This window comes from Wyeomyia smithii, chromosome 2 (assembly GCF_029784165.1).
Source record: "Wyeomyia smithii strain HCP4-BCI-WySm-NY-G18 chromosome 2, ASM2978416v1, whole genome shotgun sequence".
Taxonomy (NCBI): domain Eukaryota; kingdom Metazoa; phylum Arthropoda; class Insecta; order Diptera; family Culicidae; genus Wyeomyia; species Wyeomyia smithii.
The window spans coordinates 213,940,473-213,955,013 of NC_073695.1; the positions used below are offsets into that span (position 1 = coordinate 213,940,473).

General features: G+C 38.4%; 4 protein-coding genes across 4 annotated transcripts in view; 1 reads left to right on the plus strand and 3 right to left on the minus strand.

Annotated features, from left to right (window-relative positions):
- The window catches only part of LOC129725212 (nuclear inhibitor of protein phosphatase 1), a 489,093-nt gene that overhangs the window by 383,911 nt on the left and 90,641 nt on the right, over window positions 1-14,541 (minus strand). The window lies entirely within an intron of this gene.
- LOC129725219 (PEST proteolytic signal-containing nuclear protein-like) lies at window positions 1,895-3,245 on the plus strand. Its single transcript, XM_055680776.1, has 3 exons — window positions 1,895-2,144; window positions 2,354-2,554; window positions 2,634-3,245. The coding sequence occupies exons 1-3, from the start codon at window positions 2,117-2,119 to the stop codon at window positions 3,014-3,016; spliced, it is 612 nt and encodes a 203-aa protein (XP_055536751.1). The 5' UTR covers window positions 1,895-2,116; the 3' UTR covers window positions 3,017-3,245.
- On the minus strand, window positions 4,006-6,190 carry LOC129725206 (ATP synthase subunit beta, mitochondrial-like). The gene is made up of 3 exons (XM_055680755.1): window positions 6,041-6,190; window positions 5,158-5,925; window positions 4,006-5,059 (listed from the first exon to the last, which is right to left on the minus strand). The coding sequence occupies exons 2-3, from the start codon at window positions 5,875-5,877 to the stop codon at window positions 4,265-4,267; spliced, it is 1,515 nt and encodes a 504-aa protein (XP_055536730.1). The 5' UTR covers window positions 5,878-5,925; window positions 6,041-6,190; the 3' UTR covers window positions 4,006-4,264.
- Window positions 12,651-13,870, minus strand: LOC129725221 (40S ribosomal protein S26). Its single transcript, XM_055680778.1, has 3 exons — window positions 13,750-13,870; window positions 13,309-13,486; window positions 12,651-12,963 (listed from the first exon to the last, which is right to left on the minus strand). Exons 1-3 carry the CDS (start codon window positions 13,750-13,752, stop codon window positions 12,797-12,799), a joined length of 348 nt encoding a protein of 115 aa, XP_055536753.1. The 5' UTR covers window positions 13,753-13,870; the 3' UTR covers window positions 12,651-12,796.

The window sequence follows — 14,541 nt, forward strand, 5'->3', positions numbered from 1 at the left end:
GTAAAATTTGTCAGCTTCAACCCACTACTGCACGTGCTTAGTTCGTAAACAATTATCTGGCATCTCTTTCTTACCTGCGTCGTAAATCGCGATGCCGTTTTTTTATTGCTCGGCAGATTTGCCCGGACGCAGTGAAATAAAGAAATTCGCTATATATTTAGTTCTTGGCAGAGCTGCGATTAATCTAAGCAACATGCTGACTATGACGAGAGAGAAAATATCATCGCACTCGTTTCTTTCTCTCATGAATAGCCAGCAACCATCACAGTTAGCGTGGAGATCCGACAAGTGATTCAATATCTTGTCTCTTTTGTTGCCATTTTCGGGTTCTCATTGTCAATCGGCGTGAATATACAGAGTTCACTCGGAAATATCACTGCAATGCAAATCAAGGTGATTTTTGGAATATCAAAAATCATTTCAGCAGCGTGATTATGTCAGTGCCAGCTTGAAGTTTGTTGCTATCTGGATTTTTTAAATTTGATCTGCTTTGCGGTCCGTGACGATCCCAACTCAAGATATGGCCACCAATGAACTAGGTTTATAATTTCAAACCAGTGGTTATAGGTGTCGCTTGATGGGCTGGCACAACAACCCCGAGTATTCGGAACACAACCGGAACAGGTCCGCATTTTTACATTTTTCAATGAGAGGCACGGTAGGATTTTAAGCACTTCTAAACACTGCTTTGATCATCGTTACCATGTTACTGAAACATATTCCGGCCATATATCCGAAACCAGTCGATTAACTCCGGCCATCCTCTTCGTTAAAAGAAAATATGAATGAAAACTAGGGGAAAAGCAAAACCGTTTCAAACCGAAATTGAACAGTTTCAAAGTTGAACCGTGCCAAAATTAAACAGGATCTGTATATAAATATACATACCCATACATTTTTAAAAGTTTTCTGTTTTGCCACCCGCGATTCATTTTTTGCCGCGAACTAACACTGTCTTTAGTTTAACCTTTAGCATAATATTAAAGAATCAAATTAATAAACTAATGCTGTCAAAAAACAAATAAAAATGTAATATTATTTTTCAGATATGAGATCATTTGAAAAATATTAATAAAATCCTTTTTATTACAATTGGTGTTATGAAGAAGCATATTCTCTACTGAGAATAAAAATGAATGATCATACAGATTCAAAATGACCAAACTAAAATACGCTCAGTTACAAAACGAAGTAATAGTTGTTTATTGACAATGCTTTTAGTCGGTGTGCAGCCAAGCCGAACCAAGCGTCGAAAAACATTTACCGCCGCAATTGCTGTGTATAAGCTGTTACAGAGAATTTTTGTTATAATATCGTTATCAAATGCTCAAACGATTTCGTTACTTCATAATAGATAGATTATTACTTCTCATATCCACTGGGTGTCAATAACTCAATCTGAGAAAACGGCGCTTAGTTCAGTCTGATCGCACGCCGACATATATCAATATCATACATATCAATTGAAGAAAAATCATTGATTTTATGTTTGCTATCCTCATAACATCATGCTGTCAAAATGAACTTGATATTTCTGCTGGTTCAATCTCAGTACAGCCATACCCGAATGATCCAGAAAGATAGCAAGAAAAAAATGAGAGTGAGAGTTGACGCTAAGAGAATCATTGTAACATCGCAAACTCTTTTGTAATGAACCATGCATCGTAGTTGGCTGATTCTGGTGTTGCATCATTTTGGCGTAATGTCAGTTGTATGATATTGACTTTCCGCAGCTCTGGTTCTTGGCAACAAACGGCACAAAAACTGTGTAGCCGAAACGATAGATTTTCTCTTTGCGGGACTCTGTATATACAAATAGACTCTGCTTTCATAGTGTATGCCTTTAAAAAGCCTTTGCCATCGTATCATATTTCATACGATTTTCTTGTCAGTGTAAGGCCTAACGTCAAAGTCAAACTCGTACTTAGGGAATCTCGGTTCCGAAATTAAAATTTCGCATTTGCGTTCTTGCCTTTCGGAATTACGACTAAAAACACTCCTTATTTGATATAGGAAAACTAGTCAAATTATCAGAAATCTGATTCATAATATCATTTTAAAGTGCACAGTAATCCAGTGAGGCTGCTGTTTTGTGAAAGTAGATATATAAGGTGCTATGAGTCGCTGGGATCAGAAAACGGAAGGTACTGCCCTATTGTTTAACATGTCAATTATGTTTTCTATGTTGAGTTATTATTTCCGTAATATCCTTTGTCTTCATTACCTAGTAATGGTGCTAAAGAATTAATGAAAAATATATATTCGATTCGGAATGATGTTAGCGAAAAAGAATTTCATTGAAACGTAGATATTTAATTTTGCCAGTTGTATTTGCCCCTCAACTTTGCTACAGGACTTCCCCGTTCACGTCGGGATGGAATGGATAGCGTGGATCGTGATCGCAACAGGAGTAGATCTCGAAGTCGTTCAAATTCACCAGTCGCACGAAGACTGCTAGAACTAGATGCAGAGCGACGATTGAAAGAAAAGCAATTACGAATGGCATCAAAAACACAGCGGAATGAATTTAGCTCCAGTGGAGATTCCAGCGATGGTGAGAATGTTTTTATCAACGAGAATGTTTAACGAAAAGAGATTTCGCTAAGCGTATGGAGATTTTTTTGTCTTTGAAGGGTCCTCTTCGGAAGAAGCTCAACCAGCACCAGCTACAGTTTCAAAACTGGGGTTTGGTTTCAAGAAACCTTCCATTGAAACCACAAAATCTGTGCCCGGGTTCAAAATGCAAAAATCAAAACCGACAGCAATTCAAATGTCACTTAAAGCGGCTCCCCCAAAAGAACCTGCTAAGTTATTAAAACCGATAGCGAATGCATTTGCTGCAGATGATAGTGATGAAGAGCCAGAGGAAATGCCTGCCGAATGCAGGATGCGAATGAGAAACATTGGACGTGATACACCTACTTCTTCCGGTCCTAACTCGTTCGGGAAAACCAAGCACGGTTTTTGCGATTCTAAAAAAATGTTCGAAAAGAAACTGAATACCATGACTGAATAATGCAGATATTTTTCCCATTTCCGTTCAACACAAAATGAGATTATCTCCACTCGAAAGTGTGGAGCTCAATCCACAATATTCAATCGTATTTACGACTTTCGATTTTAGGTGTGTTCTACTTGTACTGGTCGACGGAATTGTTACTTACTGTTTCGTTTAGTTTACCCCGGCATTATAAACGCTTTCAGTCTGTTCGAATAAAAACTTAATGATAAACTTGACATAGAACAAAGCAAAAAAAAGGTTGTTTTTTTTTCAAGTACTAGAAATATCCGAATATCTCTGATTTCTAGTTTTATAATTTCTAGATGTGCGTTGTGCCACATTTTGTCGGTACTCAATACATTTGCTTAGATGTTACATTTGGATGAGTTAACGCTTTTTATAATCTTTGTTATTGCTACTACCCATTTGCTTTCACAACGAACACTGCTAGTGGATAGATCGCAATTAATAAAAAGGCCGCATGCCATCTGATTCCTGAATAGCAACGTTGAAATTCCTTAGTCGCCACCGCCCGTTCGGACTTAAGCAAAGGATTGAATTATCGGACATTCAACATCATTCATATACCTAGTTCGGTCGATTGAAAGCCATTCGTTGGAAGCCCGAAAAAGTTTGCAATCAATCAAACACATTTTTTTGTATTTTGGCTGTATGCCAACGTACATCTGTCTCGCAAACTCATAATTACTGATCAAATACGTTTAAAAAAAAAATAAAGCTGATCTTATGTTGGCAATACAAGTTAATACGCACCCTGAAGTCTTATTCATATACTCTTAGGGAACATCGATAAATGACGTAGCTTTTTTTTATGTTTTTTTGAAGCGTTTTGAAAAATGATTGCAAACCTGTTTAAAGACCTGATAAAAATGGTATTGTGTGTAAAATTCAATTTAAATCAAAAGTTTCAAGACGTTTGATACTTTTAGAAAAGAATACGTAAAAGAGATATAACAGTATTTTTCTTTCGACGAACAAAATAGTTTTTTAACGATCCATGCCATAAGTCTGTATTTTGAACCATTTCATCGCTTACTACAAAGTTCCCCTGTAAAACTTCGATAAAACTTTGCACTTGATTGCCGAGTTAATCTTTCCATCAATCTACGCTACAGTGAATGAAATTTGAAGAAGCTTCCGAACAAAGTGGGAGGACTTCGGAAACCTCTTCAATATCCCATTCAAATAATTCGCTTTCCTCCTTCGTGCTACTTATTACTGCTAACTGTTATCTGCGTCAAATTAAGCAGCTTCTTTAGCCAAACGTTCGGCTTTCTCTACAACTTCCTCTATCGGACCAACCATATAGAATGCGACCTCGGGTAAATGATCCAATTCACCGTTCAAAATCTTGGTGAATCCCTTGATGGTTTCTTCCAACGGGACCAGCTTACCGGCATGACCAGTGAAAACTTCTGCAACTTGGAAAGGTTGCGACAGAAAACGTTGAATCTTACGGGCACGGGCAACAGTCAGCTTATCCTCTTCAGACAATTCGTCCATACCCAGGATAGCGATAATATCTTGAAGTGATTTGTAATCCTGTAGGATTTTTTGCACACCACGGGCAATATTGTAGTGTTCAGCACCAATAATATTGGGATCCATAATACGCGAAGTTGAATCCAATGGATCCACCGCCGGATAAATACCCAGTTCGGCAATGGCACGCGACAGCACAGTGGTGGCGTCCAAGTGAGCGAAAGTGGTAGCTGGAGCTGGATCAGTTAAATCGTCAGCAGGAACGTAGATAGCCTGTACCGAAGTAATTGATCCCTTCTTAGTGGTAGTAATTCGTTCCTGCATGCTACCCATGTCGGTAGCCAGAGTTGGTTGGTAACCTACAGCGGAAGGAATACGACCCAGCAGAGCAGATACTTCCGAACCAGCTTGTGTAAAACGGAAAATGTTGTCAATGAACAATAACACATCCTGGCCCTCCTGATCGCGGAAATACTCGGCAACGGTTAATCCAGTCAGAGCAACACGAGCACGGGCACCGGGGGGCTCATTCATTTGTCCATATACCAGAGCGACCTTTAAAGTTAGAGTTGATTTGGAATATTAATTTCTTGCAATTCATGCTTATACTTTTACCAGGCCAAAAAAAATTTTCATGAAACGATCATACGTACCTTGGATGATTTATCCTTGAGCGAGATAACTCCACCCTCAATCATTTCATTGTACAGATCGTTACCCTCACGAGTTCGCTCACCGACACCAGCAAACACGGAATAACCACCGTGCGCCTTGGCAACGTTGTTGATAAGCTCCATAATCAGTACAGTTTTACCGACACCAGCACCACCAAACAAACCGATCTTACCACCCTTGGCATACGGAGCCAACAAATCGACAACCTTAATTCCAGTTACCAGAATTTCCTGCTCGACACTCATCTCGATGAACTCGGGAGCTTCGGCATGAATGGGTGCAGACAGGTTGGTGTCAATAGGGCCGCGCTCATCGATCGGTTCACCAATAACATTAATGATGCGACCTAATGTTTCCGCTCCGACTGGAATTCGGATCGGGAAACCGGTATCGAGAACTCGTTGTCCACGCACTAAACCTTCGGTACCATCCATAGCGATGGTTCGAACGGTGCTCTCGCCGAGATGTTGCGCAACTTCCAGGACCAGCCGGGAACCACGGCCCTGCACTTCCAATGCGTTCAAAATTGGAGGAAGGTTATCGTCGAACTGGACATCGACGACGGCACCGATAACGGCCACCACCTTTCCCTGAGCACCGGCAGCCGCCTGAGTTGCAGCCTTCGCAGCATAGCTGCGGGCCAGAACCTGCTCAGCGCGGGCCGCAACACCCATTAGCGTTTTCATTGACGAAAACATTTTTTTCGGTTCTCACGTTTAAACTTTTATCTTTTCTGGATCGTGAGCCTGCAAAAGAACAAAAATAATTACATTTTTAGTTGAAAATTACCATTATCTAACATGGAGGTGATTACGCAAACCTTCGGCTATCTCATTCTCACCTACTAGTTTCACCACTTACCCTTATGACATTCGGTCCCAAAATGAAGGAAGCTCTCGTTGCAAACTTCGTTCGTCTCGAAGTGTGTTGCTCTTGCGAGTGAGGCGAATGGCGAAAGCGAAATGCAAAGAATATTGCCTGAAATTTAAAAGCAAGATGTCTGCCGATTGAGAAAAGAGAGAACTGTCAAATAGATTAGATCGATAAGTGCATCTCCAGATGTATTTGAAATATACATTTTTATCGACGAACAGCGATGCCAGATAATTTACAATTATTACATATTTTTTTCTCGGTAATGCCTTGTTCAGACCATGATGAGTAGAACATGGTGTAACGGTTTGACCAAAAACTAGGCGCGGAGTGGGGAAGCGTTTTTTCACTTTGGAGAGTTGGAGACGAAGCATCAGTATGCAACAGCCAATAACTTTTTCGTGTTTGTTGATATATCCTCACTAACTAGGCAATTAAAGACCGCAAATTCAGGTGTTTTAAGTTGAAAATTGTTTCTTATATTAATAAATATTGGTAGCAAGGTATGTAGCATTGCCATATTTATAATTTAAACGCATCCAAATGATCTATTATGAGATGCGATATTTTCATGCCCTAGTTGTTTATAAACAAACCTACTCGCTGGCAATTTTTTTCCAATATGGCTGATTCTGCTTTTGACATCGTTACACCATGTCTTTATACATCATGGTTCAGACTACGCCGGATATCACCTGATATCGCCAGATGATATCGATTATATGGGATAGCTGCCCGAAAAAAAATTTACGATGTATTCTGCGGTGAGAACAGTAAATGGACAATGTTTTTGATTGTAACCGTAAAAAACACGGTATTGTTTCTGTAAGCATGCAAACGATTGTTGTCATTCCCATGTTTTAACAACGTTTTTTTTTTTTTTTTTTGTTGTTGAATCTACCATCGACAATAATTTTACCATGAAAAACATTGTCAGTGACTTCTAAATGCCTGGAGAAATGCTGTTAAGAAACATAACGACCCCCCTTTTTCATGGTAAAAATGGCAAAAACGGTGTTTTTTTATTGTTTTGGACAATGATTTTTAATGTAAAATTGATGTATTTACAATGAAAAACATAGTTAAATTATGGTATAATCACATACTTAGACATACGTAACGCTGGCGATTTTTTTTTTGTACTCTGCCCCACATCACCCGGTACCAACACCAGTCTGAGCTGCTCGACGAAAATAAACGGAATGAATTTTCTTCATCGCGGCTCTACTCGAGCCCATAACAAAATCCCTTAAAAAACTGTCAAAAAGTTGTTATACAAAAATCAATGCTGCATTTTTCGAGTGGGAACGAGACAAATGCAGGGCTGCGCAGGTACACAACCTCCAGAAACTACTCAAACAGAGGTTTTTTTACAGAGGTTGGTACTTTCGAGTAGTTCATTTTGTACCAACTTTTTTGGAAGATTTCTTCCTGAGTGTTACGTATGTCTTATGTATGTGGTATAACCACATACTTAGACATACGTAACACTGGCGATTTTTTTTTGGTACTCTTTGCCCCACATCACCGGGTACCAACACCCGTATGAACTGCTCGACGAAAATGAACGGAATGAATTTTCTTCATAGCGGCTCTACTCGAGCCCTCAACAAAATCCCTTACGAAACTGTCAAAAAGTTCTTTACAAAAGAAATGCTGCATTTTTCGAGTGGAAACGAGACAAATGCAGGGCTGCGCAGGTGCACAACCTCCAGAAACTACTCAAACAGAGGTTTTTTCTACAGAGGTTGGTACTTTCGAGTAGTTCATTTTGTACCAACTTTTTTGGAAGATTTCTTCCTGAGTGTTACGTATGTCTTATGTATGTGGTATAAGTATGTACAATTACAGCAACTTTTAAGGTGTTTTTAATGTTATTTTTTTTCGGGAGGTGATATGGATGGTGATATGGCCTCGATAGCACGAATCGCCTGATATCAGGTGATATGCGGTGTAGTGTGAACGGGGTATAAAATATGTTACGAAACTATGTTAATGGTTAAAAAGGGGCTTTCACCGAGATTCTGGGAAACACAACTGTTGAAATAACGTATGCCAGATTTGCTCGTCGAAGCCCAAACACAATGAATAGGTTTGCGTTGCGTTGACGTTAATTTGAAAGAAAATGTATGGACTAACTGTCAAATTGCCGCGAACGCAGCCGCAATGTATCCATTATGTTTAGGCCTTTAGGATTTTTGTGTTGCGTAAATTAAAAAGGTGGCCCAGTCGAACTATGAAATTTATTTTCTTGGATCCAAATAACGGTCAATTCAAATGAGTTTCAGTTATACGAAATACTCCCGCCGCAGCGGTGGTAGTACTGATGTGTTTTTTTTCTTTGAGCTCAGTTGACAGTTGTCGTGCGGAGTGCTGCCAAAACAGCAGAAAGGCTGGAAGTTTAACTATTGCGGAATATGTCCAGTAGGTGTCGCACAAGTTATTCAGAACCACAATTTTCTTATAATTTTGTATGGAGTGGTACCTTTGTTTGTCTGTGGTAATACTACACTGAATCCGCAACATTGCAGAGTATTGTTAAAAAGTAAACCAAGACAACGCTGATAAAATGCAACGCAAATTGAAAAATGCGGTTGGTCTCTCCGGTGAGCTCTTTTTACATTTCAAATTTGCATGAGACTGCGTAAAATTGACTGAGTTGAAAATATAACGAAGAAAACTGTCCTGAAATGTTACAACCTTGTTTGATTATGATAGAGGTCAATGTAAAGGCCGAAATGCAAGGTTTTAAATTTTCAGTGTTCATACCAAAAATTTGGTATTTTCATTTCAAAACGGATATCCAGCTTTTTACGCACAATAATGGCGGGTGCTAAAATGCGTGTTCGTAATTTGCGAACCTCTCTGCTCACGTCAGTTTCATGATTTCTGAAGTTTTGACTACACTAATGTTGCCAGATTTATTGTTTTCCTTCCGAAATACACGAAGAGTCAAACTGACGTAAGCAGAATTGTCAAAAGGGTAGGTAACATCAAGGATGGTCAAAATCGTATCAGATAATTATCATGAGAAAATCCTATTGAATTCTGATCACGCATAACACGCGATGTTTTGTATCGTCTCTCGAGAAGAGAACTTATGTGACAAATAAATTGTCGAAAGAATACTCCGTGAACTTCATAGCCTGTTAACTGTAGGCGAGTTTATCTTCGCTTACTCATACGCTGTTTGCATTATCTCACCGGCTCCAATCGGTAATTCATTATCGGCTCCCGATCCGATCGAGCCATGTAACAAAAATCATAGGTTTGAATTATTTTGTGAGTGAGAGTGTCCCGATAATCGTAAAATTGTATCGCAAACCAAAAACTCAGAGAGGGAAAAAACTGCAAGCGGTAGAACCGGTAGAACAACAGAAAGCCAGTAACAAACAGGGATACCAGATCTACAGATTTATCTGTGAAATGCAGATTTTCTGAGTCCGTGGGCGGTTTTGTTTCTTTAAATTTGCAAATATTTGTTGTTACTTTCTGCATAGCTTGCAAACTTTTTTTCGAATCTATATTTGCCCCTTTTTTCCGGTTTTTGCTTGTTTAAACAAAATTTTTCGACATCGACCAACAAACATCAATGAACAATCCTTCGATGCAAATGAAACCGACGAAAAAAGGTACATTGAGTTAACAATAACAATAGCAAGCAACATTTTGTTAAACGATGAAAAATCTATTTTGTTGTCAACACTTGCGACTCAGAACGACAGGGGGATAATTTTCCAAGCGATCGCAATCATTTCTCTCTCCCGATTACTGGAAATTCAACCTCTGAGAGGGAATAAACTATCTCAGCGAATCTTCGAATTGGTTCACTCGGAATCAGCGTTGCCAGGTATTTTTTTTTTAAATCTGGAAGAGGCAAAATAAAAATCTGGCAGTTATTTCGTGGGGTGAAAGGTTAATTTTTCGGATAAAAATCTTGGGGTACGCAAAATTTGAGGTGACAAAATTACAAAATTTCGCGCCAAAATTTAAGTGATGACCTTTTTGCGGAACAAAGAAAATAAAATCTGGATAACATCTGGATCATCCATAAAAAATCTGGATAATTGAACATCAAAGCTGTCTACCTGGATACATGTTCCAAAATCTGGATAATCCAGCTAAATCTGGATACCTGGCAACGCTGCTCGGACTGGCAATCGTACGATAATTGTTACAATCGACTGAGAGGCGAAGTTGACTCACACGCTGAAAAAGATCGAATGTTTATCGCCGATCACCATCATTGGTACCGTGAAATTTTATTTTCAGTCTTAATGATGAATCAAATTTTATTTTCAGTCTTAATGATGAATCAAAACGCTACCGTAACATATTACGAACTTTTCACTATAGCGTCCGCTATTATGGTGCGTAGAAAGCTGGATATGATTACTCTTGGCCCAAAACGAAAAACGTGATTGGAATGAAGTCGATATCTTGTACTGTTTTTGAGTAATGGAGAAACTCGCGTAGAACCAGCCTCACTGTAAACGGAATGAGATTTTCCGACCCGTTTTCAATCTTTGTTGATTTTTCACGTGATGTTCCATTTAATCTTGAAAGGCTGCGATCAGGATATTTCATTTCATCTAAATAGTCTGCGAGAAAAACAAGTCAAAAAAGCAACGCGTGTGAACTACCCGACAGAGCAAATTAAAATGACAACTAAAGTGTTTTTTTTTTTCACCTAATAATGGGTGAATAAAAATTACACACTTTTCTTTTAGAAATATGTTCTCATAACGCGTACAGATTTACCCATTTTCCTTTACAATTTACTCATTTCTCAACAGCCCATATAAGAGATCATTTAAATAATACATAACGCTCTGTGTGGTCCCCGTGGCTCTGTGGTTAGCGATGTCGGTCGGCTAGCTCTCCTACACGGTTGTGATATCGGGTTCGATTCCCGATCCAGTCGAGGATCTTTTCGAGCTGGAAATTTTCTCGACTCAGCACTGGGGCACGGTGTATCGTTGTACTTATCCTACACATACAAAATGTGCCAAAAACAATATCGATAACGAATTCTCTCAACTAATCTAGTTGATCGAGACCGCTATTAGCCACAAGGCTAAGCGTGCGATATTGTTGTTATTGTGCTCTAGGGGGTGGGGGAGTCTTTGGCGGAGCGTTATAATGCATGTGGCAAACATGTAAAATTGCGTTACATGGGGGTGGGTGGGTGTTGAAAATTGTCAAATTCCGCGTTATGTAATATTTGAATGGTTCCTAATAAGAAAATAAAAATCTAGCCATTTCAGACGACACCCTGTGGCATGATATCTTGACGGCAGGGTTGTCTTAAAATCACTTACAGTTGTTAAATTTTGAAATCGATTTTTTGGAATAGGTTTTAAAAATCAGCACTTTCGCAGTCCCGAGTTGAAAATAAATTGATTTGCTGTTAATTTTATCGTGCTTTTCATTGATAAACATAGGGCATAAAACGTCTTTGGCAGAATACTCTATTTCAAGATTTTAATTTCGCTTTGAAATGCTTGGCAAGTTGTGCGAATTCAACAACGAATCACTTCACTTCAACTTTTTCACAGTGCAGTTGTGAATAAGGCAATCCACGGGTGACGTTTCTTTGCTTGTACGTTTGTTTTTGTTGCTGTTTTTCAAGCTGCAAAACCAAAACACGACCAAAACAGAAATCTTTTAATGTCGGCAATAATATCAAGTGATTTTATATTGTTGTATTTAAGATTGGCACTTGCGATACTAGAGCTACCGATCGGATAACATTTGTTTTTCACGCTTCTGGATCCGGATTGCATCCAAGTTGAGACCGATTGAACATACATAAAGCTGTCATAAGTTGAAAACAGACTGAAATCAGCTGATCGCAACTGTCTCGTAGATTGCCTTATAACTTGAAATCGATCAACAACGTAACGATAACCCTAAATACACTTCAAAGTAAACCCGTTTCCAAAAAAATCAAAATTCAAATCAAATAAAAAAAAATCAAACATATTATTATTTATAGGTACCTAGAAATGATTAAAAAATAATAATTCTGGTTTCACCTATTGAACTTTCACCCTTATCGTTGTTTACGACCGAATCCGGCTTTTGTTTAAAGAAATTATTCCGATCGAATTTCATATTCGTTCGCAATGGAGCTTTCGGAAGTTCGAATTGATTTTAACGAAAATGAAAATGCAATCAATGCAACACTTCAGTTCGAATGTGGTACGGCCGTGAGCAAGAATAGGGATTATTTCAAAACAATCTCCCTTGTCCTCTTCACTGCCGTACCCAATGTTTGAAAAAAAAATCAATTCGAACGAATTGAAAAGTTTTTCTTATTTCGAATAAGCTCAATAAAGGGGTACTCGTGCGTTCGAATTGACTTGAACAAACACAGGAACACTAATTTTCGATACTTTTATACCTACGTAGGTACGAAAATTATAATCAAATACCGAAACGGAATGTGTAACTAGCACCACCTAGGTTTTACTTCTTAGTGCTGATCTTGCAAGACTAGTCTTCTCGCTTCAAACATGATTAGCATAAAGTCTGTTAATTTGTCCTAATTCAACATCTATTCCATCTATTTTTTAGCAGAAAAAAAAACATTAAATTAGTTCGTACTGTGTGAGCAGTACAAATCTATTTATAAGCAATCTTATCCAAGTACAACTTAAATGAATCCCAGTTTTGCTCTGTTTTCGATAACCAACCAAAGTTTAGATTACTTCCACAGAAGCTTTTAGCGATCATCATGATCTACTTGCGCTGGGCATTTCCTTGTCGATTCATGTCCTTCGGGAAGGCTCTCTGTGGCGGTGTACGGATTCTGCGTGCCTCTTTGGACCGGTTGCGCACCACCTTCGAGTGGATAGCACAAGATACACAGTAGTGAAGCTTGGCATACAGCTTAGGCAACACATACGCTGGAAGCATAAAATAAGTATTATTAGTTATCTAATACTAAACTGGAATGCACAGTGATGTGCAAGCAAAGTAAAATGCTTCAGATAGCAAATATTTATATTATATATCATTTCATATAGTCAGGAATAGTTTTTCATCATGATAAATCATTATGATAAAAAAGCCGGTCATGTTTTATTTTTACACTGTAGACTAGAAGTAATTGTGATTTTGCAATTAACTTCGTATTATATTCCCACTAGTACTAAATTTGTATGGTCCAACATATTTTGATACGGCTTTTCTATCAAAGAGTGTCGATGAGACACATGAAATCACTACTATTTTAACAAACTCATACTTACAGCTATAAACTGAAGCATCTGAAATGTCTCGCACAGCAGCAGCTTCTACGATATTTCGGATCACGAATTTCTTAATAGCCTTATCCTTCGGTACGCATCGAGCACAGTTGGTGCAACGCACGGCCTTGACATGGCCACGGTTGTGTTTGCAGCGTCCTCCATTACGCCTTTTCTTAGTCTACAATCAAAAATGAAAAACAAAATCAGAAAAAATGGTTTCGACCAACTTATTTACACCGGGACCGCCATATTTAAACACATGCCTGAAAGCACTCCTTGGAAGAGTTGAACTCCCTTTTTATATAAATCTTTTGCTAAATGACATGTTCATTTGAATTTACTACACTGCCTATGCTCAAACGTTTTCACATGTATTTTTACTCCAGAATAAAACAATATTTCACAGAAATCAAATGAAATCGAGGATTTTTTTGGACTTACCATTTTGGTGACAGATTACTGAAAGAATCGCGGAAGTAGAGAAAGAGTAAGACGAGTGTGCACTCAGTTGCCGTTTTGTTGCTGACAGAACGTCATCGATATAAAATTAATCGATTGACAAGGGGCTCGCATATAAAATTACATAATATGTACACTCTAACGGGAATAACCTCAACGATAACGTAGAAAATAGCTTGAATTTTGTTAACGAAAAAACCCAATATAAGGCAATCCACGACTCAGTTGTGATCACCTGATTTCAGTTTGTTTTCAACTTTTGACAGCTTCAGGTATGTTCGAACGGTCGCAACTTGGATACAATCCGGATGAAAAAGCTTAAAAACAAGCGTTGCGGGTCGATGAACACCAAAATCAAAATTTTATGCTTATGTCTACTATATAGTATGTAATTATCTAAAATCCAATCTTTCGCAAAGATACTCTGCATTGCAGAACCTTGTATGCTGATGCATCTTTGTATAACTTTCAGACATTAAACAACTTGCGTTTGATATTTGCAGAATGAAAAATATTCTAATGAAGTATACTGTCCCGCATAGTCAATAACCATAAACGGATGATAATCCATATGGTTTAACGATACCCCATACAGTTGGGACAATAACCCGAACTAGTTGTTAGGCACGTTTTATGGTTATTGATTATGCGGGGTACCAGAGAGTCAAGCCAAAAACATTTACCACTGTATTTTAGTGGTACGCAAAAAGGATAACAATCAGCAAAAGTACATTATTGTAAACGAAAGAATTGCAACTTTTAATGAACTTAAGT